The 27,348-nt window shown below is 41.1% G+C and overlaps 1 protein-coding gene across 1 annotated transcript in view; it reads left to right on the forward strand.

The window, feature by feature from the left end:
- The first annotated feature begins 11,000 nt into the window (after positions 1-11,000).
- The window catches only part of CFAP46 (cilia and flagella associated protein 46), a 155,736-nt gene continuing 139,388 nt past the window's right edge, over positions 11,001-27,348 (forward strand). Inside the window, exons 1-6 of the mRNA XM_060241376.1 lie at positions 11,001-11,109; positions 15,209-15,333; positions 15,425-15,556; positions 16,287-16,351; positions 18,993-19,157; positions 23,868-23,991. Coding sequence (XP_060097359.1) covers positions 11,061-11,109; positions 15,209-15,333; positions 15,425-15,556; positions 16,287-16,351; positions 18,993-19,157; positions 23,868-23,991 — 660 coding nt within the window. The 5' untranslated portion in view covers positions 11,001-11,060. The remainder of the gene's footprint in view (positions 11,110-15,208; positions 15,334-15,424; positions 15,557-16,286; positions 16,352-18,992; positions 19,158-23,867; positions 23,992-27,348) is intronic.

A 27,348-nucleotide genomic window follows, 5' to 3' on the forward strand; every position in this document is an offset into this window, starting at 1 on the left:
TTTCCTGCCTCTTCCCCCCCATATGAACCTATTTAGTCAGAAAAATGTGAACCTCTGTGTCTTTAAAAAGTACTTCAATGTTGCAATGGATGAAAAGAGTCCAGGGTTAGGATGGTGTTTCAGTGGTAGGATCAATGCAGGGAAAGCGATGCAGCCAGGGAACAGAGGTGTGATAGCCGTTGGTTTAACTGGGAACGCAACTGCTACAAGAGGAGCCTATGAAGAAAAGGTAAGTAGGAATAGAGGGTGCATTTTGCTTAGATGTAAGAAAGCAGAAGAAACATGAGTACAGGCACAGAATAGTATAGATGTAAGTCTTCAGCATAAAGATGGTAAAAAGCCACATCAAGGACTTGAACTGATCCCATGTACAGCACCTTTAAAAAGATGAAGAAACACATACAACACCCCCCCCCCAACAGTAGAACAGTACCCAAGAAGCCTAAAGTAACATTTTGCTTTTAAATCACTGTCAACAAGTGTGATTGACAAGGCTGTTGATTCATATATGTCTTTGTACACACTGTCTCTCTAAGCCATTTCATGAACACAAGGTCTTGTATTTATATTTAACAACAGCAATTAACATTTTATGTCTATAATTCTTGCCAGTTAAAACTGCAGAATTGCCAAGATAAAATTACTGAAATCTTGTTCTGCCAACCTTCTTCTGATGGCCAAGATCTATAAATATATAATTAAGATTCTTTCATTGCTAGAACAATTATGGCATAAACAAAGATCAGGACCAAATTAACAGCTCTGAATATTTAAACGTCTTTCCAAAACACTTCTGAAATATGGAGGTAGCGGTGCTTGAACTGCACATCCTTTCCTTCCAATAAATAATTACAGAGTCTTAAAACTTTCAAACAAGAGGTTCTTAATCTTGGGGAAGCAGTTGGTTCATGGCTCCCCACAGTTTACATGGGATCCTGCCTAGTTTTGTTTTTTGAAAAAAACAGGATCAGCTACCTTAGGAACAGAGAGTAGTAGTGAGTTATGGGGGTGTACTTGCTTATTTACAAATAAGTACAGAAAAAGCAAATGCTTAGAGTTCTGAGACTGGCAAGATTGGAGAAAAGGCATCAGCTCACACACACACACCAGTGCCATTTTCTCAACCTGAAGTGGTTGCATGGATAAATTAGTTGGATCATAGGGGGAAACTATGTGTATACTCATGGATTTTGCAAATGGCCCAAATAGGGTTGCCAGCCTCCAGGTGGGGCCTGGAAATCTCCCATTTTTACAAATGATCTCAAGATGGCAGAGATCAGCTCCCCTGGAGAAAATGGCTGCCTTGAATGTGGGCTCTATGGCATTGTACCATGCTGAAGCCCCTCCCCTCCCCAAATCTCTCCCTCTCCCAGATCTACCTCTGAAGTCTTCAGGTATTTTCCAACACAGTCCTGGCAACCCAAGCCAAATTGCATTCTCAGGATCATTTCAGAGCAGTAAAATGGTGTACGGTGGAAGGATGAAGCCCCTTCTTGTGTGCCACAGGCATGATGCAAATTGGGCACCACATTCATGGGAACTGAGGACAATCTGCAAGATATGAGTGGTAATTACAGAGGACAGTGGAAGGGGGCTAGATCCAATCTGCGCTCTCTGTAACGTGTAAAGAGACCATTTTCAGTCTTCTCTCTCCTTGGCATGGCTGCCAAACTGCTTTTTCTTGAGTCTAGCCCCCACTCAGGCATATAAGGTGTATCTATGGCTAGTGGCCATTGAACAAACATCTTCTAGCCCAGATGTCCTCACATCTTTCAACCTTGTGGGCACCCTTGGCATTATGACACAGGGTGTGGGAACAGCTCTGGGTTTTGTTTTTTAAAAAAATTCAATTTGCACACAGTAACATAGTGAGTATCCTTATGCTGCGGTGACACTGTTCGCTGAGGCAACTTCTTAAATAATCTGCACAGACAGTCAGAAGCCCTGATAGGTGAAAGCCCCACCTGGCCCTGCCCACTTTCTAAAACATTCAGTGGGCACCAGGAAAGGTGTCAGCATGGCAGTTACCCACAGCACCATATTGGAGGCCCCTGCTTTAGCCATTGATGACCATTAAAGGAACAGCTTTACTTGTTCAATGTACAAAATCTAGAGCACAAAATAGCATCCCAATTGTAGCATTTGTATATTCTAATTGATCCATCAGATCCCATTTGTCATATGGCAGAGTTATTTTTTAAATAATAAATTGTTTTCTTAACAAGACAAGAGAACACATGAAGGGACTCTTTAGATTAATTTAAAATTGATTTTTGCCATTCACATTTTGGCATCCCAGTGCACATTTCTTTTGCCATGTTTTTCTGTTGCAAACAGCCACAATTCAAATCTCCATTGAGCCATGAAGTTTTCTGGGTGACTTCTAGCCAATCTCTCAGTCTGTCCTAAATTAACTCAGATGAACACAGTGAGAACAGAATGTATGGGGGAATGTACACACACCTAAACTTCTTGGAGACAGGCTTATATAAAATTATGAGAACTAGCTAATGGTGATGTGGATTACCTTTACTGCTTTAAAATACCCAAAGCAGTCAACAACAATCAAACTATGTTCAAAACCATTTAAAAATCATTACACGCAAATGTTCACAGTAATATTGTGGCTGTCTATCTAGTTTAAACTTCTTTCTCACCCCCGGCTTCTCTGCAAATTTAACCATGTGAATTCCCATTAATCTAACCCAAGAAAAAAAATTCTAGTTTTCTATTCCCCCACCTCAGGGTATGAATGCTAAATTCTTCTTCTGATGTCTGTTTTCTAGTGTGACTTCACTCCTAAAGATTATTTATGTATATAGCTATGCAGCTATAAAACTAATGTCTGTATCTCAACTCTATTGTGACTATATGAAACTATATTGTAATATGCTTCCCTGGATAGTCATTGCTCTAGACACATGAAGCAAACAGCTTCACTGTAATCTCTTATTTCCATTTTTGATGTGCAGTCAGCCATGGGCAATAGAAGAAAGGGGAGGGGGAGCAAATCATTCAGTGTTTCAACTAATAATGAAGGAACATAAAACAGAGTTTGTATGCAATAATTTTAAAGACAACACATAAGGAAGTTAAAGAAATAACAAGAACTAAACCTTTAATATTCTGGGAAATGAATGAAAATCCTGTGCAAATATAGCAGAACTGCTTGGAGGCATCAGACAATTCCTAGCCTGATCCACCATATTTCTACAGCATCTTCAGCAATGACACTTTTAGAATTGCAGCATTATATTTGACCTAACCAAACATGCAGCATGAACCTATCAATATTCATTCTAACTTCCAAGCTGAAAATATTGATGCTTATTCACAATAACACAGGATTTCAACCTCCAACGAATTTTCTATCAGTATCATCCTTGCCTTCCTGCTCCCTTCCATCCATCATTCTGGTGATGGTCTTGACTTAGGAAGCCCTAGTTGACGTCCCACAAATAGAGAAGAATCCAAAGCAGATCTGCTCAAACATAAAATGGGTCATATTCACTGGTGCTTATTCCCAGGAAAGTATTCTTAAGCCTCCAGCCACATTTATATAAAAACATTTTATTAAGCATGCACAGGTCCATAACATCTTTGGGCAGAATGGCTTTATGAAAAAAGGAAAGAACCCTGGTTAGTAGTAGAGAGATGAGGACAGATAATGATAGTTAATGGGAAAGAAGTAAAAATAAGTGCTGTGACAACCATGGGTCAAAGTCATCCCAGCCATAAAGGCATCTTTACTTTTTGGGAGCAGTATGGTTGCTGTTTTCCTTGGCTGTATCCCAAGCTGCTTTGATAAGAATGTAAAAAGCAGATGGGAAAACAGGATCATATGTAAGGAACCATTTTTTATGTCCTGCCATTCAGGATGGCATATGTGGCAGCCTTCCTCTGCTTGTTATTGAAAATGGAGCACACAGGCAAGGGGACAATGGCAGAACATGAAGCTTATCTGCCCCTGCCTTACCTTGCTGCATGCGAGGAAACCCGAAGGCTCACAACTATGAATTACTGGCAAACAACAGTTTGTAAAATTACAAATATAATATTTCAAGTATTGAAATACAACATTCAAAATGTGCAAATAAACATAAACAACTCAGTATGTGTTTTTTCTTTCTTTCTTCGCTTTGACCTGACAAGCTCCCGCTGTGAACGGGAGACATCAGAACTGCAGTTCAAAACATATTAAACTCCACTGCAGCCATTTTAGTGATTTAGAAATGAAACCAGTGCTCTTCTTTAGTGGTTGCCAGTGGAGACAAAGTTTTAATCATTGTTTTTATGTTTTCTGTATATGTTTTCATTTTGGTGTTAATTGTTTTAATGGTCTTTAACAAGTGATTAAATTATGTGTGCCTTAATTTGTTAGTTATCTTGATGGCCCTTATGAGGACAGAAAGGCAGGGTGTTAATCTTGTAAAATAGTAAAATAAAATAAAAAGGATAGAGATGTGCTGTCCACAAGCACTCTACAGTGGTGTTGAATGATAGAGTACATGTTGGCAGAGTAATTAACATAGCAACGGTGCACAACCTGATTGAACTGTAGATAAAGGTTTATTTAGGAACATACTAGATAGTAAGGATGAGAGACAAAGTTGGGTTCCCAACTACATTCAGGGTTTTGTTTTTGTTTTTTTTTAGCAGGAACGCAGTTCCAGCTGGCTTGGTGTCAGGGGGTGTGACCTACTATGCAAACGAGTTCCTGCTGGGATTTTTCTACAAAAAAGTCCTGTGAGGAACAATGGTGATGTTATGGGGTGTGGCTTAATATGCAAATGAGCTCCTGCTGGGATTTTTCTAAAAAAAAGCCCTGACTACATCTTTACCTGAGAGGAAGAAAGTAAAACTAATGGTGTGCTCACACTATGACCGTTTTCGCACACAGCTTACCTCGCAGCCACAATCCTGTTCCCTCCGCAGCGTCCGGTTGGATTTCTCACCATCTGTGCCGAAGTTACAGGAAGTGCCGCAGCTTTTGTGTAGCAAATGTTAACCGCTAAAACCCAGTTTACGTTTGCTACGCAAAAGCCACGGCACTTCCTGTAACTCCGGCACACATGGTGGGAAATCCGACAGACGCTGCGGAAGGAACAGGATTGTGACTGCAAGGTAAGCTGTGTGCAAAAACGGTATATGCTGAACAATGCATTTTACATCTGGATTTTTGCTATGTAAGAATAGCAAAAATTCCCTAAATGCATTATTTAGTGTAGTGTGAATGCACCATAAGACTAAGTGTGGAACTTCTGAGAAGAAGCAGGATGTTGCACCAAGGCTGAGACCACACACACTAAATAATGTACTTTCAATCCACTTTCAATCCACTTTCCAGCTGGATTTCGCTGAACACAAAGTAAAATCCAATTGGAAAATGCATTGAAAGTGGGCTGAAAGTGCATTATTTAGTGTGTGTGATTGCAGTTTAAGAGTAGCAATCTGGAGAAAGACAAGGCATGACACATACAGGAGAGGTGCTGATTTCACTATCCTCATCTAATTGTCTTCTTGCTGCCCCCTTCCAGGGTCTTCCTCTCTTCTTCTTTGTACACCAGACATTACCTTTTCCAACACTACAGACCATCAGATTCCAGTTATATTTGCATAAGTATCTACTCAGCTTTTTCATTTCACCAGGTCGTTTTGTAGAAAAATAGGTGGTGGAGCTCATTAGCATAACTCATTAGCATATGCCACCCTCCCCAGCCAACAGTGACCCGACGCAAGAAAGGAGAACCCTGGGTGAATGAGACCTACCTGGGGCTCTCCTTTGCTGCCTCCCTCACAGTCAAAAGGCCAGCAAGCTACCTGCCGCCCAAAATCACATAAGAAGTGGAAAAAGGGTTGCATGGGCTTCTCCAGGAGTTAATGAGGGCTGCTGGGACTGTGGCAAAGCCCCTGGTGGCTGGCTGGCTGCCCGCTCTCCTAATCCAGGGATTGTTATGCAGCTGCACCTACTATTCAATAGACAAGGTAGGTGGAGAGGAGAAGGGGGAACCCTCAAAATGTTCAGGAGCTGTGCTCCTGTGAGCTCCTGTTGATGTCAAGGCCTGCATTTCACCCATTAAAAAAAACTGCCTGGGATGAATTTGTGGTTCTCAACTACCACCATCAGATCTTAACAAATCTGACATTATACTGCCTGATGTTTCTTCTTCAGGCTTATATTTTAACCCCGCCCCCCCGGGATCATTTATTTCTCTTCATAGCAAAATTATAGTGATGCAAAAGGTCAGCCAAACAATGACTAAGCTACTAGATTCCTTGATAGTTTGTGACTGGCAGTATTAACCTTTAGGCATATCTTCTATTTAAATAGAAGCGCCTATCGAAAAAATGTGACACAGTAACATGAATGCTTCTTTTCTACAGCATACCATTTAATATCACTGTCTTCTGTTTCCATTAAGGCTGGGGTTTGACCCATACAGCAAACCATTTTTCCTTTTAGGAGAAAGGAAACATATCAGGGTGCCTAAAGGTAGTCTAGAAAGTAATCCAAGGAGCTTTGCTAAACCAGGAAGTCAGATATCTTCCACTACCTGCTATAGCAGTTGGAAGAACAGAATGGAGGACATACTAGAACAACAATTTATCCAACAGAGAATCCAACTTCAGATCTATATCTCTGCTGCTGTGTTGAAAAGGGAAATGGAAACAGAGAGCTAATATGGGGTAGTGGCTAGAGTGTTGAATTAGAATCTGGGGGACCCAGCTTCAAATCCCTGTTTTGCCATAGCAATTCACTGGGTATCCTGGAGACCACCATACATGTTACCCAAAGAGGCAGTCTTCTATCTAATAGTGGGAATTAGCTTTAAAGAGACAGTGACCGAGGTAACTCAGATTCTCCACAAATGTTTATGCAGATTTTTCCCTTAAGAGAACTCTCAAATAAACCAGGGAGATAGTCAATCAGAAAGGCTTTTTATTAAAAGAGAAATAAAAGGGCAACACACACAAAAACACTCACACACGTACAAGCTAGTTAAGAGAAAAACAGGGAAGAGTGGGAATAGCTAAGGGGGAAAGGGCTATAATTATCAGGTCTTGTAGAGGTCCAGAGAAGCAGCAGTAAAATGGCTAGCATCTCACTGGGAGAAGAGAAAAGAAGAAACCAACAAAGTGGGGATGCATGCTGTTGGTTCCAGGAACACACACACTGGTGGCTAGGTGCTCTTGATATAGGGCAAAAATGCTCCCTGGGGCTTTGCTGATGGCTCTGCCCCTCAAGCAGTAACTTGATGGTTTGTTTGGAGATGAACAATGATTTGGGAGAAGCTTGATGAGATTGCTGGGGGCTGAAATATAGATGCTAATGTTTCATGATGACCCTCTGAGCACCTGACAAGAAAACTACCAGGTTTTGTGAATAGTGTTAAGGGTTCCATAATGAGGGTAAGTGGGCAGGGGGGAAGTGAGGCTGGGCATGTGATGGGATTAGTCCAAAGTAATAGTTTCTTGGGAAACCTATTGTTCCGAATTATGCACCTCCTAAGGCTGTGGAGAGGGTTGTTAGCTGCTTCTGACTCACTTTCAAAAATATTTTTTCTCAGGTTTGTCTCTGGCTGGCATCAATTTTGTGTCAGGCAGTGTACATTTATGATTTTTAAAGTGATATTGTATGAAGGGTGTTTATGCCTTTCTCTCTGTTAAACTGCCTCTCCGTGGGAGGAGGTGTTTGACTGCTAACATACACTCTCAGGCTAATCTAACCCACAGGGTGAGGGTTGTTGTGAGGATAAAATGGAACAGCAGTGGGGTTGCTAGGTTCTCCTGGTCACTAGTGGGGAGGTAGGGTTGCCAGATACAAGTTGGGAAACTCCTGGAGATTTGGGGAAGGAGTCTTGGGGAGGATAGATACCTCAGTGAGATACAGCGCCATAGAATGCACCCGCCAAAGCATCCATTTTCTCCAAGGGAACAGATCTGTGTAGTCTGGAGATCAACTATAATCCTAAGGGATTTTTCGTAGGTCCCACCTGGAGGATGGCATCCCTAATTAGAGGAGGATGTAAACTGCTTTCAGTCCCCAATAAAGGTAGAGTATCAATGGGATAAATGCATAAATAAAAGTCATTCCTATAAATACAATATAATATATTCATCTGGATACCAATGAAAAATAAGTAATTCTGCAACCTTCACTTGCGCAGCTTCACCTTCCTCAACTGCCCAAAGGTCTTCCGGCCCACAGTCTATTGCTTCCCCTTGTGTCTGTAATTCATTTCCCAAGCAGGTTTGTCTTGTCTCTCTCTTCTTTAGCTCCTTCTTCAATGCTAGTCTTTATTCTGAAGCTTTCAGCTTAACTCTTCACCTTTAACACCAACTATGACTAATTGCATTTACTCACATCCATCTCGCCTACCCTTTTCTTCTTGTTTCCTCAGTCTTCATCCCCCACTGTCAAAAGTCAAACTGAAGTGGAGTAGAATATCTTTTTTTTCTTTTTTCTTTTTCTTTTGAAATTCTGTAATGCAGTGTTTGTTGATTTCTATATAATACAAACGCTACCCCTACAAATGCTGTTTTATTGTACTACCTTTGCAGAATTCCCATAATCTCTGAATGTCTGTTTCAAAAATTAATATGTTCAACCCCCCACACCTTGTTTAGACATTGTTTGCATGGTTAACTCATTATTATACACTCTAACAAGTTATGCCTTTAATATGGCCCAAATGTCCCTTCTGAATTGATGTCATTAGGATCAGAAGAATTTTATGCTATCCAATCCACCTCTGACAGTACTTTTGTTCAGTACCATGCTTCCATGAAACATGCTTGGTTGATACCCTATGAAAGGAGTCCAGATGCAACAAAGTTTTATGTCTCAAAAGCCCACCTTTCAGGCTCAGAAGCCCACCTTTCAGGCTCAGTGGCTATTAGCAAATATGATCCAGATGCCCTTTGTGATTATAAATGATCTCAGCCCAAAGTGATAGTGACTGGTGGTGATGCTTTCATGTCAAATCATTTTTTTTAAATGAAAGGGCCAAAGGCACATAAATACATCCACCATCCAAGTACTAACCCACAATTGACCCTGCTTAAACTTCCAAGATCTGATAAGAACGGGCTTGCCTGGGCTATCCAGGTTGGATGAGAGGATGCTCTTTTTCTAATGAGTAGGGGCTTGAGACTGCAGCATGAGTTAGGTTTAACAACCTTCGTGTGGGGCCAGGAGAACTTTTGGAATTACAACTGATCTCCAGACTACAGGGATCAGTTCCTCTGGAGAAAATGGTAGCTTTGGCAGGTGAATTCCATGGCATTATATCCCACTAAAGTGATTCAGAATTGCCCCCCCACACACATACACACCCCAAATCTCTAGGAATTTCTCAACCCAGAGCTGGCAACCTTTTTTGGATGTCAGAAAGTCAGATTATCTAATAGCAAGCAACTTCCAAATCAGACATTTGTCTTTAACAGCAAATAATTTATATAGTATTACTAGCAGCATGCAGGCTGAGATTCTACACAATGTTGAAAGTAAGCCTAATTTTAATTATGTGTTTCTGATTTGGATGTGTTGTAGTAGCTGATGTGAAAATGCCTTATCTGTGTAGTGTGCACACAAACAGGGCCAGGTTCTGAGTGGCCAAGGGGGGGGCGGGGAGAACTATGACAGTTTTCAGGAAGTTTGGGAAGCAGCTTGACAGGTTTTGGTGGATGACGTGAATGGTGGATGAGTGAATGAGGCCTCCCAGGAGATAATAGTCAGAACACTGAATGAAACAAACGTTCAAAACTTTCTGGCACAGATTATTTAGTCAACAAAATACCTCACACAAAATACTGAACATGCTAGTGAAACATGAGGATTAGCGACCATAGTTCTGCTATTTGTAAAAACACTATTTCCTGCAGTGCTAGCATACGGACAGAAGACGCATCATCAGTGACAGCAGAGCCCCCATTTGCCTCATTATTCTAATGTGAAAGAGCAAACATAAACTAGGGCATAGATGGTTGGTTGGAGCTGTCTTTATTTAGTAAACGTCCCAGTATTTCAATGCCATCCATCTGGGCAGCAGCAAAACATGTACATTAATCATAAACAGGCAAATTAGGCAATGAATAGCAACTTTCCCGTTTATGATTTCTAAATAAGTGATTCTTTAGTGAAGCATGAAGAGGAGGACGGAAGGCGACAAGCTGTATGATTTGCATGAGAAGCTTGAAGCGGAACGCGCACTAACCCCTGCAGCAGCCAACGCTCCAGCCAGTGGAGAGAAAGCTTGGAAAGGAATTGTGTCCTGAGCAGGGCCCCATACTGCAGTGGGGCGGGGAGAGCAACGCGTGTGAGTGCATTGCTAGTACTGCGTTGCTAGGAGACCGAGAGACGCGGAAGAGCGGTGGGCTTGAAGGTCCAGCACGTTCCGGGGATTCTGGAAAGTGGTGTGAAGGACCCCCTTGCCTTTGACACCGGGATCACTCAAGGCAATCAGTGGGGCAGGAATGGCAGTCAAGTGCATGGGCAGGGGGGAATGGGAGTGAGAGATGTTAGCACCGTTACATAGAGTGGAAGAAAGCTCGAGCGTGCTTCAAGTAATCTTTTGCTCGGTTTTCAGACCTGTTGCTAAAAACTCGTGGAGCAGATAGGAACCAAGCAGTGTGTGTTTGTATGTATTGTTGCCTGTATGTTCATTCAGCAAAGAATCTGTGGGTCTTTGCTCAGACTCATCTATTTTTGTGTGGTCTTCGGTAGCCAAGTAGAATGGGACTTGGACCCGGCCATAATGCGGCTTTTATGGATAGATTATGAATAGGTTTATATAGAGTGGGGAGGTTTTTGGGGGGAAGGGATGTAATTTTGGGTGTTTTTAATATGGCTTTTGTGGCTAGATTATGTCTAGAGAGTGGGGAGTTTTAAAACAGTTGTGACTGAGTGCCACAATATTGTGAAACAGGGAACCAAAATACAAAGCTTTGCAAAGTGTTTCTCAATAAATTTCATTTTATTTTAAAATAACTTATAAGAGAATTGCATTGATAACCTTCTTGTCAACAGATTTCAGCAAAAATTATTCAGCAAAGAAGACATGGAGTTGCTGATTAGGCAGAAGCTGTCTGATGCTGAGAATTACCAAGGTAGATAATTACAGATTATTAGATATTTATTGGTTTGTATATATGATACTAAGAGCCCCATGGCGCAGAGTGGTAAAGCTGCAGTACTGCAGTCGGAGCCCTCTGCTCACGACCTGAGTTCAATCCCAGTGGAAGTTGGTTCAGGTAGCCAGCTTCAGGTCGACTCAGCCTTCCATCCTTCTGAGGTCGGTAAAATTGCAGGGGGGAAAGTGTAGATGACTGGCGAAGGCAATGTCAAACCACCCCATAAAAAGTCTGCCGTGAAAACGTGAAAGCAAGGTCACCCCAGAGTCGAAAACAACTGGTGCTTGCACAGGGGACTGCCTTTACCTTTACCTTTATATATGATGCTAGCTGATATGTTTACTCTGTAAATGCAGATGGGTTAGATACTAGTTTTCCCTAACACACATGAAATAAAATGTCATAGAATCATAGAGTTGGAAGGGACCTCTAGGTTCATCTAGTCCAACCCCCTGCTCAATGCAGGAAACTCACAAACACGTCCCCCTAAATTCGCAGGATCGTCATTGCTGTCAGATGGCCATCTAGCCTCTGTTTAAAAACCTCCAATGAAGAAGAGCCCACCACATCCCAAGGAAGCCTGTTCCACTGAGGAATCACTCTAACAGTCAGGAAGTTCTTCCTAATGTTGAACCGGAAACTCTTTTGATTTAATTTCAACCCATTGGTTCTGGTCCTACCTTCCGGGGCCGCAGAAAATGATTCCACACCATCCTCTATACGACAGCCCTTCAAGTACTTGAAGATGGTGATCATATCACCTCTCAGCCGCTTCCTCTCCAGGCTAAACATCCCCAGCTCCTTCAACCTTTCCTCATAGGACTTGGTCTCCAGACCCCTCACCATCTTTGTCGCCCGCTTCTGGACCCGTTCCAGCTTGTCTATATCCTTAAAATGTGGTGCCCAAAACTGTACACAATACTCCAGGTGAGGTCTTACCAGAGCAGAGTAAAGTGATACCATCACATCACATGATTTGGACACTATACTTCTGTTGATACAGCCCAAAATTGCATTTGCCTTTTGTCATGTGTTAGGGAATTTAGGAGTACAGGGCACCTAGGGGTACCTAGGACTCCCATGCCTACCAGGTTAGGTAAGGGAGGGGCAGGCCTTGAATTCAGCAGGAGCTCTCCAGAGCACAGTTCCTGAACCTTTCTGACAGCACCCCCTCTTCCCCACCCTGTATAAATCGATGGTGCGGTCTCATTTGGAATACTGTGTGCAATTCTGGTCACCGCACCTCAAAAAGGATATTATAGCATTGGAAAAAGTGCAGAAAAGGGCAACTAGAATGATTACAGGTTTGGAACACTTTCCCTATGAAGAAAGGTTAAAACGCTTGGGGCTCTTTAGCTTGGAGAAATGTCGACTGCGGGGTGACATGATAGAAGTTTACAAGATAATGCATGGGATGGAGAAGGTAGAGAAAGAAGTACTTTTCTCCCTTTCTCACAATGCAAGAACTCGTGGGCATTCAATGAAATTGCTGAGCAGTCGGGTTAAAATGGATAAAAGGAGGTACTTCTTCACCCAAAGGGTGATTAACATGTGGATTTCACTGCCACAGGAGGTGGTGGCAGCTACAAGCATAGCCAGCTTCAAAAGGGGGTTAGATAAAAATATGGAGCAGAGGTCTATCAGTGGCTATTAGCCACAGTGTGTGTATAGATATAGATATATATATAGATATATATATGTATAAATTTTTGGCCACCGTGTGATACAGAGTGTTAGACTGGATGGGCCATTGGCCTGATCCAACATGGCTTCTATTATGTTCTTATGTTCACCTACCTTGTCTATTGAATAGTAGGTGCAGCTGCAGAACAATCCCTGGTTTAGGACAGTGCGCAGGCAGCCAGCCACCAGGAGCTTTGCTACATCCCCAGCAGCCCTCATTAACTCTTGGAGAAGCCCACACCACCCTTTTTCCACTTCTTATGTGATTTTGGGTGGTGGGTGTCTTGCTGGCATTTTGACTGTGAGGGGGGCAGCCAAGGAGAGCCCCAGGTGAGCAAGGCCTGCTTGGGCTGGCTGGATCTTTAGCCAGCCCGAACAGACCTCACTCACCCAGGGCTCTCCTTTCTTGCGTCAGGTTGCTTTTGGCTGGTGGGGATGGAGGTGGCATATGCTAATGAGTTATGCTAAGGAGCTCCACCACCTATTTTTCTACAAAACGACCCCTGGGGAGAGGGATGATTGGTGGTGACCGTATAATTCCGGAGAGAGAGAAAGCTGTACCAATGTCAAAACCATTTATTATAAATTAAAACCATAATGCAAAAACCTCTCAAATATATAACAATTTAGTATGCAGCATGCACCATTAATTTAAATTTCAATACTTAGATATTGAAGATAGAAGATATTGGATTTATATCCCGCCCTCTACTCCGAAGAGTCTCAGAGCGGCTCACAATCTCCTTTACCTTCCTCCCCCACAACAAACACCCTGTGAGGTGGGTGGGGCTGGAGAGGGCTCTCACAGCAGCTGCCCTTAAATACTGTGCACAGTAATTCTATAAAGGATATTTTTGGATGCTCTCATCAAAACCTAGATAAGAGGATAGTTGTCCAGAACAACAAGGAACAACAATAAACCCCGATATTAAGTATCTTTTTTCCCCATCCATTGGAGCTAATGTAACTGTCAGTCAGGTCTGTGATGAGCATCTGACATATTTGACAAAACCCAACCCTTTCATACAGTAAGGGGTTACAGTAAGTTACAGTAAGTAATTTTGCCTATAGTTAAAACAATTTCTGTGAGGACAAGAAGCCCCGACTATCCTGGCATCTCTTCAAATGACAACTTGTATATTATCAGTGGTTCAGAATTACTCTGGGTAACCCCTCTGTGTATTGAGGAGGAGTCATGGTGACACATATCTCCATATCTTAGATTTTTAGACTGTTACCTTGGACTCTGGCAATATAAACCATTATTTTTAGGACAGAGTGCACTCTTGTTCGGAAGAATACAACACTTAGGTAGACTATAGAGCCTTATTGAATGCTAAGCCAAAGACCTGATAGAATAGAGGCCCAGGCTAATTCATACTGCCATACTGAAATGCCCCAGGCTTTTTATATTTCTGCCACACATGTTATTAGGATTCTTTCTGTTTAAATAAGAAACACACACACACAGTTAGCTAAAGGTCTTACAGTGCCATCCCAAGCAGAGTGCTCCCATCTAAGTCCATTGAAGTCAAACTACAGAAGCTTAGAAGGAAAAGCCATTTTTTTGGATGGCACTGCTGCTTGTTTAGATCCACACCTCGCTTTAGGCTCACTGTTTAGCCCTATGTAAGTCCATTGTTCTGAATAGAGCACATATTTCTTTGTGAGCTTTGAGGTATCCATGTGTGTGAAGAAGCTGGTTTGAAATATACTGAACCAGTTGACACTGGGTGCCTTTATTCTGGAGTCAGGAAATCTCACATATTTTGTGAAGGCCAGTGGACAAGTTTTGACTCCATAGAATGGTCTCTAAATTACAAGGTGCTGGCTGTTCTTCAGGATGCACTGAGGACCAAAAATCATGCTTATTTTTTTACGTGGGACCAAGTGTTATGGATTGAATGAACATGTGGTATGGAGTCTAATAATAAGCAGTCTGCTGGCAAGAGAATAATAAATATCTTGCACAAAGGCACACCTAATCAGTCTTACCTTGTCAACATGCCTTGTAGTAAGTCATCTAGTCTTTGGCTTACCAGATGCTTGGTAATGGTGGCAAACTCCTGGTAATCGTTGCTGTTGACGACTGCCAACCCTCATCTGGTCAGCAGGGGGAAGCAGGCTGGTGAAATGGAAGGGGGGATCTTTGTTGCTGCATGATGACATCACTTCTGGTGCATGGTTGAAGGAGTTTTGTTTCACTGTATCTGAGGAAGAGTGGATGCACATGGAAGCTCATACCTTGATTAAAACTGTGTTGGTCATAAAGGTGCCACTGGACTCAAACCCTGTTTCATTTACACTGTAGTCATTAGTCAAAATGAGTCTGTTTTCATATGGACTGAAGTGAAATGTTATTTCACCTAATTTAAATGTTCTTCTTTTTAAGACACAGAAGCTTTACAAGATACTTATAAGCTGATTAAATCTGCTAATGAAGGAAAATCAGCCCTTGATTCCTCAGAGAGTTTCTGCTCTGACTTGTATGTTTTATGTGCAGAACAAGCACTTCAGGTAACAGTGCGCTTGTTAGATTGGTGAATAACATTTTCCTTGTTGGATTCTTGTTCATTCTAATTAAACAGTGAAATATGTTTAACTCTAGATGGGGTTTCTGGAAATGAGCAGTGAATGTCTACAAATGTATTTTAAAGAAAGACCTCCAGTTAACCAGTTTTTGGGTAGAGCATACTTGTGTCAGAGCCAATTATATACCCCTGTGTCTACTGATAATGTGGTAAGCACCTGCTATGAATTTTGATATTGTTAACTTAAATGGTTTCTTTTAGTATTTGTGAATTAATGATACAGTTAAAAGCAAGGCTCTTTGTTACATGATAAACATAGGGTACCTAAACCTTTGTTTGTTACAAAATGCTAATGCCAGGGCAATGCAATTGGCAGGGGGACTGTTTAACCTTCCTCCTACCTAGTAAATCTGTCCCCAAACTGCTTCCTGTGAGTCCCCTCCCCCATCATATTTCAGATGAATTATGAGGCTGAAAATAAGCTTGGCCGGGTGAAAAATGGTGAACCCAGAGGTGAAGGGGATGCAGGGCAAAGGATAAGTTCTTGTCAGATGATTTTCTACGACAGAAGTGTACCTCCATCCCAATAACCTCAAAACACATGTTTACCAAGTAGTTTTGCCAAAAGGTTAGGCCATTTAAATGATGTTAACTTTTGATGTCTCTCCTCCCCACAAAACCCATTTTGGAAGATTCTTGTTTAAATGTTGTAAAACACATGTATTGATCTATGTATCGTGTACACACAATTTGTGCATATAAAAGTGTAGACAGATCTGCACCTTCTGTTCAAAAGGGTAGTGAATCTTTTCATGGCCGGCTATTCTATGTGTTTGTAAGAACTCCAGCATTTGTAATAGATTAATTGACTGGGGTGAGTGGTTGTAATAGAAAGCTTTTTCTCACTCTAAGGTGAATTTTTTTTTTATACTGTTTTAGGAACAATTTAAAAAATTCGTTACGAGCCTGGTGAAATCAGTAGACTTTGCATTAGATGATGGAAGGTGAGGCTTTGATAATTGATTTCCGTTTTGACCATTCTTTTGAATAACATCAAATGCCACAGTATTCTGGGGGGGTGGGGACGGTTTCTTAAATTTGATTAGACAAATAAAAATGTATAACATTATGGATATGCACGGTTATTTTGCCAGAATTTCCATGTATTCAGCCAAAGTTGATGTCAGTATGGCTTTATTTAATACTAAGTCAACGTGTTACAGCAGGGGTGGCCAAACTGCGACTCAGGAGCCACATGTGACTCTTTCACACATATTGTGTGGCTCTAGAAGCCCCCACCACCCTGTTGGCTGGTTTGAAGAAGGCATTTGTCTCTTTAAATCACTTCTCCAAGTCAAGCCTTCCTTCCTGCATTCCTTCTTCTGACTCCAAATACCTGATGACCTATGTCTTGTGACTCTTAAACATCTGACATTTTTTCTATGTGGCTCCTACGCTAAACAAGTTTGGCCAACCTTGTGTTAGATCCTGACCTGGATGGCCCAGGCTAGCCCAATTTCAGAAGCTAAACAGAATGAGGCCTGGTTAGTATTTGGATGGGAGACTACTACAGAAGTCCTCTTCTGTGCAGAGGAATGGCAAACCACCTCTGTTTACCTCTTGCCTTGAAAACCCTATGTTGCCTGCATGACTCAGCTACAATTTGATGATACTTTTCACCACCACCAGATGTGTTACTCTATTGCAGCAAAACAAAAAATACTTATTTGACTAAGTGTAGTCTACCCTCCAAAACTCAGACCACAATATATTTGTTAGTTTTTGTGCTAATTGAATATTTGTGTTTTCATTTATGAAAACTTGCCCATGCCTAAAGGAAATTAATAAATAGTAAGTTGTAGAGTTTCCCTTGTCTGGAATGGGAAAATATTGGGGGGGGGGGGGGGATGTTCCATATTCTTTACTTGAAGATAGGCTGTGAATAGTTCTGCTAGATGGGGAAACTAACAGTGCCTTCATAAGTAGAATTCCACCTTTCTGTTAAAGTCAATTGGGCTTAGAAGGCTGAATTCTGCGTAGGATGGCATTGTTAGTAGACCACTGATGGCCAGCCATTTTGGCAAGTTGAGTCCTGAGTAGGAGAGAATGCCATTCTAATGTACATGTAGCCCTGTGTATTGGCATGGGTTTGCTTCTTTTCTATTGAGGGAAAGCAGTGGTGCAGTGTAGGAAGTGCTGACTGGAGAGGAGGCCTGACTTTTTACATAGCCAAATTCTTCCTTTCCAGGTAAGTATGATGGCCAGTCCACTTCCCTCCCTCAGAGGAAAGATTTTTCCTCTGTTTCTTTCCCTTTTCTGACTGAGCCACCATAGTGATGTGTTTTCTTCTTTACTGAAGAATTCTGGCTGTCCCACCCTGTCACAGTATGATATTTTGGCTGTTGGCTGAGCCCAGGAATCTGAGGAAAGGGTTAGGATTGCCCTTTAATTTAAACTACTGAAAATGGCACTTGAAATGTTTTGAAATTTACAAATAGCAAAATATTTTATTCAACATAGAGGGGTTGTCAGGAATTACAATTTCTGTGGTAACTTAATAAGATAACTCTGAGGTAAAACCAGTACATGCACATACTTTAGTTATTACTAGAGAGCCAGTTTGTTGTAGTGGTTAAATGTACGGACTCTTATTTGGGAGAACCAGGTTTGATTTCCCACTACTCCACTTGCAGCTGCTGGAATCACCTTGGGTCAGCCACAGCTCTTGCAAGAGTTGTCCTTGAAAGGGCAGCTTCTGTGAGAGCTCTCTCAGCCCCACCTACCTCACAGGTTTCTGTTGTGGGGGAAGAAGATAAAAGAAACTGTAAGCCGCTCTGAGACTTTGATTCAGAGAGAAGGGTGGGGTATAAATCCGCGGTCGTCGTCTTATGTTTCAAGCGAATGAAAATTTCTTAAGCTATTCAGTTACTTAAATCTTTATGCTGAGAGGTTTTTTTCCTAGTGTTTCCCAAACAGTCCAGTACACTTGAATCTTCACTGACTCATTTAGTTTCCAGAAGGCTGGTACACCCAGACCCCTTCATTTGAAACACCAGTATTAGTGTTGAGTTTTTAACTGACTCTTAAGGCTTCTACAAGCAAGTTCTAACCCCACTAGATCAAAGCTAACTCCCTGTTTGACTGGGTAGGGAAATTCTCTCACTAGAAGATCTATCCCATTTCCTCGGCCCAAATGGGAGTCTTTGCTTACTTCCAAAACTTCCTTGCCAACTTCCCCCCAGTCCTCTGTGTTACACTGCTCTCAGCTAAGGCTGAAATCAGACTCAATCCAGTCAAGACAGAAATCTGACTCTGTCTCCTCAGCATGCAGGTCTCAAGTCTTTCTCTGTGTAACCGATGCTAACCAATCAGGTTTGGAGCAGCCTGTCATTCAAGGATCTTTTCTGTGAAGAAATAACCCTTCACAGTCCTTCAGCTGTTTGTACAGCAATTCAAAGCTTTTAAAAGTGCAGTCCATCACAATAAGTCATAAATTACTTTCCCTGTGCATCTTATGGCACCCATGCATGAGGGACTGTGCTGTGTAGTTCAGGGAGAGAGACTGAATATTAAAGTCCTGAGGCCATTCCCTTCCTCCTACTGTTTTAGAAGATGGTAATATCTTAATGTGTGCTTTTTTTGCAGGTACTATTTTTTGATATATAATGCTTCAATTATCTACTGGAGGATTATCAGGCCATTTTGTAAACCTGGTTTCCGGCATTTTCTGATTCCAAGCCTGTCTCGAATTGTGTCTGCATTGCATCATGCTGATGAGCAAGACAAGGATTGGACAGCAGAACTCATGATGTAAGTTTAGTTGCCCTGTTTGTTGACTCTCTAAGACAATTGGTTGGCCACTCTGTTAAACAGGATGCTGGACTAGAAGGACCACTGGTCTGATGCAGCAGGGCATCTTTTATGTTCTTATGCTATTTTAGGGAAGCATTGTTTGTTTGTTTATTTTGGTAAATTTATATTCCGCCCTTTCCCAGATGGGCTCAGGGCAGATTACATCCAGATAAAACCAGTCAAATACAATAAAACCAATAAAATACAATTAAAACAGCAACATGACACAGTACTGTATAACAAAGGCGGGCGGGCTCATAGTGCGGTTGGAATATAATCAGTGGCTCAGATATAGTAGTTCAGATGACAGATCACTGTAGGAGAGGATAGTTGATGGTAAAGGCAATAAGGAAAAGGACGCTCGCCTGCCTCACCAAACGCCTGGCGGAACAGCTCCAATTTACAGGCCCTACGGAAAAGTAACAAATCCAGTAGCAATCAGATTGTTCTGTGGCAATTGTTCTGTGGCAATCAGTTATCATTTGGTTGCTATTGCTTTGACAACTCCATTCATTCTTTTTTCACTTTCATGAAATAATTAAACATAAAATGATATAATTGGACTTGGAGATTATTTTTCAGTGATTTACAAGTGAGAATCATCCTAGCTAAGTAGCAAATACAATGACTAGCTCAGTAATGAATATTATGAAGTAATGATTGATGGAACTCCAGTTCTTCTTCAGAAAGAACATTTACAAGAATATTCAAAGCACTTTGCCAAAATGCTGTGTGCTCTTCTTCCTCTTCTTCTTCTCCCTCCCCCCCCCCCCCCCCCAAATGCTTGCCTGGGAATAAGCCTCATTGAATGAAATGGGATTTCGTTTTGCATAGAACTGTTTAGGCATGCTTCCTAAATCACGTATGCACTTATTCTTTGCTAAGGGACAACAAACTGCTGGAGCTATTTTTGCTTTTGAGTTACTAATCCAGAAGCAGTTCATCTCAGGCTAAATAACAGCACTGCTGTTATCTCCCTCATGCCAGTTACTTATTTCTTTATCAATGCAGCGCTATGCAGAATGACACCAGTAAAACGATTGAAATAAATGGGATTAAATTGGTGTAAATGTGGATCGCATTGACAGTTTGACTGATTGTACTGGCAATTAAATGAGTTTTCTATATTGTAGATATACACTGTACATAATTTAACTGCAAACTGATTTCTGGCTGCTTTTCCTGTTTTCCCGTACTCCTAAGTAGTCTGTAGCAACTTGTTTATCCTTGTTTCTTTCCCCTTTGACCTACACCTGCTGTGCTCTGGTAGAGATGCCAGTTTCACCCTGGATATTTTTTCTTTCATTGACCTAAACAGATCAGACATGTTGCTCTTTTGTTGCCAGTCAGATTACTCTCTATTTCAAATGAAGCTGCTAGAGGCCATGGTGTTGATGGAAAAATCAAGATGATGTCAGGTTTTTTCTCTAATGTTGATTGTAGCTCTTCCTAGACTAACAGGGGAGGGAAGGAATTGGAATAGGGAGCTGACTGGCCCCTATGCTGGCAAAGCTTGGAGTCATGCTGGAGTAAGGGCAGTTTACACTGACTCGGCATAGCAGCAATGTGTCACTGAGTCCTGCATAGGAGTGCCACAGCCATATGCTGGCAGAACAATAGCACAAACTCCACTGCAGGCATAGATGTGGATGCTTCAGGAGACATGGCAGCAGTTAGGTAGCTTCCAAAGTGTTTTCAGCGTGGGAACCACCACCACCCCGGCAAAGTTGCTCCATCAAAAATAGTGTCATAGCCTATTGGCAGCCATGGTAAATTTATTTCCTTCTCCCACATACAGCCATGGCCATGCCTATAGGACCCCAAGCAAATCAGGATACTGACTTAGTGCTCACCCAACCAGCACACTTTCCTGCTGTGTCTGCACACATCCTTAGGACCCAATCATGCCAACCCTTGCTCTACAAATAGTTCCAGGAGGCTGCCCCAGAGTTCCAGAGGTAGGGCATGTGGCATGGAAAGCTGTCTGATAGCTCCCTGCCATGTAGAGCGAGTGCACATGTACCCTGGTGACAGGCACAACACAAACAGAGCACCTAGCACTGCTGTCCCCTTAGGGCCACCACAGCACAAGTGCAACACAGGATTGTTCTGCCCATATATATCCTAAAGGCATGTGTACTGATCCATTCATATCATAGCTTTTGTTTTCTGTGGATATGCAATAGGCATTCTTGCTGCAGCTCTCTGTCATTAGAACCAATATAATTTTCCAGAATCCCTAATGTGGATTTCTTAGAAAAAATATTTCATTGTTTATTTCATAATTGTGCACATTTTTGCCTATATATTTCTGAATTTGGCTCCTTAACAGTATAAGATATAGTTCAAAGTACTATTTTTAGCTTTAGCCAGTACCAGACAAAGTTGCTACTTATCTGATTCCCCCCTCCCAATAATTCTTGTGCTTTTACTAATATTTTTATAATAACCCAATTTGGACCTAAATATTTATCTAAAAGGAATATTCCAAATATATTTGATTTTCTTAATTCACTCTTTTTTCCCTATAAGGAATTTAAATATTATTTTGCAATGATTTAAGGTGTAAGTCCTCCAGAATCTGTATTTTATCTCTCTCATTCAATCTTTCTTCAAACACCTTTCACCTGTACAGCAACTTTTGAGTTAGTCTTTCCTCAGAATCTTTAAATTCTTTGACAACCAATTCTTTTAACACTTCTATAGAGGTTGTTTGTTGCTTCTTTCTTATTTGTTTGACCCTTTGCTCTCAGTGGCCTGTTGTTAAAGAAGGAAGTTACTTTCTCCTCAATCGTTTGAAGAATCCATATGTAATTATCAGATTCAAAACCTTCCCATATTTTGTTACATAATTAAGAGCCTTGAACAAGTAATTCTCCAATCAATTTTCATATATAAGCACACTTAGATTGCTTTGAAAAAACATTGGTTGATATTGTCTGTATTATCCCTTTTAAACTGAAGAATTTGTACTGCAGAACTAAAAGTTTCCTTGCCTCTTCTTCAGTGATTGCCACTTGGCTGTTTTACTTTACTGCTCATCCATGGTGTATGCCTGAAGTACAGCCTTTTATTTCCCGTCTCACCTTTGTGAGGGGAGTGCTGTCTCCAACATCCACCAGGAGTTTGATTGCTCAGGGCATGGGTCAGAGGACTAAAACTCCTGGTGGAGTTTTGTAGGGAATAGTCCAACATTATTGGCTTCAACAGAAGAAGCTGTACAGCTCTTTCTTATCTCTACTGTCACTGTCAACAAAATTGGGGAAACAGAAATTACTGATTACTGACACTGTGTTATACTGAAATAACTTCAAGAGACTGCATCAGAGAGCAATGTGAATTAATGAGTGAATTTGCAAGTGCATCAAGGCTACTCCCCCTGCCCATTTGATCAGCAGCCTCCTGACAGTTCTGCATTCAACAACAACAACAACAATGATGTTGTTGTTTTGGAATGATCTGAAATGTATATCTGAGTACAAAACTATGAAAGGAGATTGGTGCGTTCATTTTATTTTCTCAGAAACTTGGCATGTGATTACATCAATTATATGTAATCCATGCTTCTATGAAAAAATCCATAGAGCTGGTTCGTGTATGCTTAATTGAAACAATACTGTCATCCTGCAAGAACAGAATCAACTCAGTTCTGAATGAGATATAACTGATGATAGTTTGAAAATTGGCCAGGATGAGGCCTGAAGATGCTCCTGCTTGCTTCATTCTCATCCTTTCTGTTCTACCATTTCTTCCTGAGCTTTTTGCTCCTTTCTTGCTTCCATTCTTTTTATTGTCAACAGGATCACACTTACTCTGCTTCTGTCCCAGCAAAGGTCATCCATCATTCAGTAGGGCAGCCAGAGTTCTGAAAGCCAGATTTAAAGCCAATTGAAATTGTCTAGATAATCTGTTTCCTTGAAATAAGTTTGGAATTGCAAAACCTCCACCTGCTAGAACGCTTTGCCCTATAGGGATGTTTATACAAGTTGGCCATTGTTCAGTTGTTGCTCAGTTTTTTAAAACATTTACTAGCAGCTCAAATACTTCCCAACAAATCCAATGAGAACCAAGGGAATTTGCTTCTGTTTAAATTGTGTAGGATTGCAGCCTGAACTTTCTTTAATTGGGTTACATCTAAGACTGCCAAGCAGAAGGTCTTTGCTGACAGCCCTTGCCCCCACCATCATTTGATATGTTGATGGTGAGGGGGGGAGCAGTGTGAAAAATTAGTGGTTGGCAATGCAGTGATGGCACTTCCTGGGGGAGCCCTAAAGTGACATCATTGTATCACCATGACACTCTAGGATTCCTTGGAAACTCTGTAGTAAAACCATAGAGTTTCCACTGTATTCTAGAGTGTCACCATGATGTGATGATGTCACTTCTAGGTTTGCCCCAGAAGTGACCTCATAGGGTTGTTAAATGCTGCCTGCCATGACTCTACCTCTCCAATCTCCTGCTGGATTCCAGCCACCAGCTAGCAACCCTATTTTTAATAGTTAAGCAAAAAACTCAAACAAAATCCAACCCTCTGGTTCTGTGTACAGCTTTGATAAAAGCATTTTAATAAAATAAGTTTGTGTGGTTTTTGAATGGAGTATATAATGGTTTAATAGTATTTGTAATCTAGAGCAATCTTGCAAAATGCTGTTTTTGTTTATCTTACAGAGAGTTGCTTGAATGTTTCCTGGATGCTTCCAGATTAGAGGATGCCATGATATTTTTGCCTACTGCAAAACAATTCATTAAACAAAATGTTCCAGAGAGATACAAAACAATACTTTCACTAATGGTAACTTTTGAATACTATATAAAAACAATTTAGGAATTAAATCTTCACCTTGATGCTGAAAACATTTTATATTGCAAGTCTAAGCAGAGTGACTCCCTTCTAAGCCCATTGGTTTATAGGGAGCTTGATTGGAAATCATGTTTATTGTAGTCTAGTGTTGTTTGCAGCACCGATCTCACCTTAAACCATTTCTGATCAATAGAGGTGATTTATATTTCACAATAAAATGGTAAGCTGCTGCAAGGAAAGTAAAAAAAAAAGAATTATAATACACCCATAAGACATGAAATAAAACCAAAGATATACCAAGGTGATCTGAATAGTATATTGTGTTATGTGATGCTAAAGAGCATTGAAATATCATGGGTTGGATTCTGTGAAACGCCAGTGGAAAGAGCTGACTGTCCAGGATCTTCCCCACCCCACCTTCCCCTCCCCTCTGGAGTTCTTTCCCACCATGAGAAATTTACTGCCTGGATGGAGGAACTCATGTTCACTAATAGCAGTGCTGGATGAATGGCTGTAGTGGGGACGGAAAGAGGAATTAGCTCACCCTTTCTGTCTCTTGCTGGACTGGAGCTGCACTCGTTGGAAGGAGTCCCAAGCCTAGCTAAAATGAATGAGCTGCTCATAGTGGTTGGCCCCGCCTCCAGTCATGTTGCTTAACTCTTTCCCATATCGCCATCTCTCTGCTGCATGAGACTAATGATTGTGATCCATGGCTATGCATTGCAACAACCCTTGTTCTTCATGTTCCTTCATCATCATTTCGACTCTGTGGTTGCTTTACACCAGCAGTGACCCAGGGATTTTGAGTCCAGAGGAGCCTACCCTTTCCCCTTGCTAGAACACAACTGTGCAGTCGTTGGAGAACACTTCCAGCTTGATCACAATGTGAGTCCCATGCTGAAGACAGTCCAAGTTAATAATGAGCAGGGGATAGAGATTCATTGCTATCTTCTTATCATTAAAACAGACATAGTTCTAAAGCTATTTAAATATTAATTAACAACATTAAGAATAGAGTGCTGAATTCTTAGTTTTTTTTAAAAAAGTATTTAGAATATTTAGGTATAACAGCTCCAAAGGTTGCAAACATGAGGACATTAAAATGTTTCAACCAAGAACATTTACAAATAAAATAATTCAATAACAACACATATACATGTAGCATCAGAACCAGTGAGGAGGTCCAGTAATCACTTTCGAAGATATTCCAGATGAAACAAGACATTAATAGCAGGAGAATACAGATCAGATGAATGAAAGATGAATATGGGTCAGATAAATGGGGTTATGAGCACTCTTGATCTAGCAAGGCTTCTATGCCTTTGGAAGTTGTCCTGACAGAAAACAGAGCTGTACCTATAATTGCAGTGCAGTGCTGATAATAGATATAGCCATGCTGTTCAAATAACTGCCTGCAATGGTGCAGGAGTAGGGGTGGCCAAATTTGCTTAACATAAGAGCCATATAGAAGAAATGTCAGATGTTTGAAAGCTGCAAGACATGAACATCAGATGTTTGAAAGTCACAATATACAAACATCAGATAAAGGAAGGAAGGAAGGAAGGAAAATGGAGGAGTGGGAGGAGGGAGAAAAAGATGGAAAGAAAGCAACTTTAAATGCATTCTCTAAGCTCCCAAGTGATAAAGAGACAAATGCCTTCTCCAAGCTGGCCAACGGGGCAGTGGGGCTTCAAGAGCCACACAATATCTGCGAAAGAGCCACATGTGGCTCCCAAGCCACAGTTTGGCCACCTCTGAGCCAGGCTAAAATGTGAGAGCTGGAAGCCCACAGCAAAGCTGCTAGATGCACACTGTTGATTATACTGTAAGCTGGCAGTACACTGTGAATGGGATGTATCCTATTCTCTACTTTTGTTAGAGGGTTGCCTAGAAAGAACCAAAAGAGACACGTACTTGAAAATTTTGAATAGAAGGCTGTAGTATGGTACTTTGGTAAATGGCTTTGTTTTACTGTTTTTACTGGTTTATTGTTTAAATGTTGTAAACTGATGTATTTTAAAACTTAATCCTATGTTAGAACTTCTGTGTTGTGAGCCGCCCTTAGCCGCTTTGGTGGGAAGGGCGTGATATAAACTAAATGAAATGAAATAATAGTAATAAGAACAATCACAAGTTAATTGAAGCATTCTGTGTATGATCAGAAAACTGGCACCACTAACATACTGTTCTGGTTTTTGTATGTTTATTTCTTCCATTGTGGGTTCCCACAAAGAAAGATTCACCTGTTGGTGGACATACTGCAGTCACTGTTGCCTTGGGACTCTGTATTATTATTATTATTATTTTTGACTGCCTGAGGAGGCTCATATCCTGCAATGCAAGAAGGGCTGTGATGGTTTAGCTAGCAGTAGCAATAGATAGAATGGCTTGGAGTTGCCCAGGAATGTGTTTGTAGTCTGTGTTTTCTCCACTTATTGGGAGGTTTCCACCAGCACTATGTTGTAGCAATACTGTGGTGATGTTATGCTTTCTGAGACAGAAGTGTGCTGACCAGGGTATACTGAACAGATCTTTCCAAGAGCTAGAGAGAGTTGCAGGTGTTAGGGGAGGGGCATAGGACAACTGTGCCTTCTACACACAGATGATAGGAGACGACAGATGGTAAGAGACCACCATTTCTTAGAATAAAATAGCTGTTGCCAACTGTCTTGATGAACAAGACAGAATTCCTAAAAGCCTCATTAATTTAATAATTGTAACATTTTAAGCCATTTTTCCTCCTGCAGTACTAATTCAAAATTCTATTTGTCTTTTACCAAAATACCATTTTAAAACTCAAGAGGCTGTACCAAGCAGCTTGGATTATCTGCCTTTCTATAAAGCTTTATAGAACTACACAGATAAAAGTAAACCAGCACGCACTGTAAAATTCTATTATAGTCTGTTTTGTACATATATTGCTTATTACATCTATGACATGAAGGTAATGGGTACAACCAACTAAATGCTGCTTTGTTTCAAGCCCCTAGGAAAAACAGATTTTAATTCTCAGAAATAAACCCTGTGTAATGCAGTCATAAATGAGAGTATTGCAGAAATATCAAATGGTTACATGTACTACAGGTTCTTGTACTTTTCCATTTACATGATAGCTCTCCTATTATATAACATTTTCTTATTTTGCTTTCCTCCACATGACCCTTCCTAGAATAATGGGGAATATATCTTGCATAACATCACATAATGAAAAATGCACTGGGCTTCCCAAGCTGTAATATTAATAAAGCTGTAAGAGGAAATAAAACTGGGACATGTATTACATGCTGCTCAAAAATACCTTGAGAAAAGCTGCCTCACATGATACCAGTTTAAAAATTGCTGTGGAGC

This window comes from Heteronotia binoei, chromosome 6, assembly GCF_032191835.1.
Source record: "Heteronotia binoei isolate CCM8104 ecotype False Entrance Well chromosome 6, APGP_CSIRO_Hbin_v1, whole genome shotgun sequence".
Lineage (NCBI taxonomy): Eukaryota > Metazoa > Chordata > Lepidosauria > Squamata > Gekkonidae > Heteronotia > Heteronotia binoei.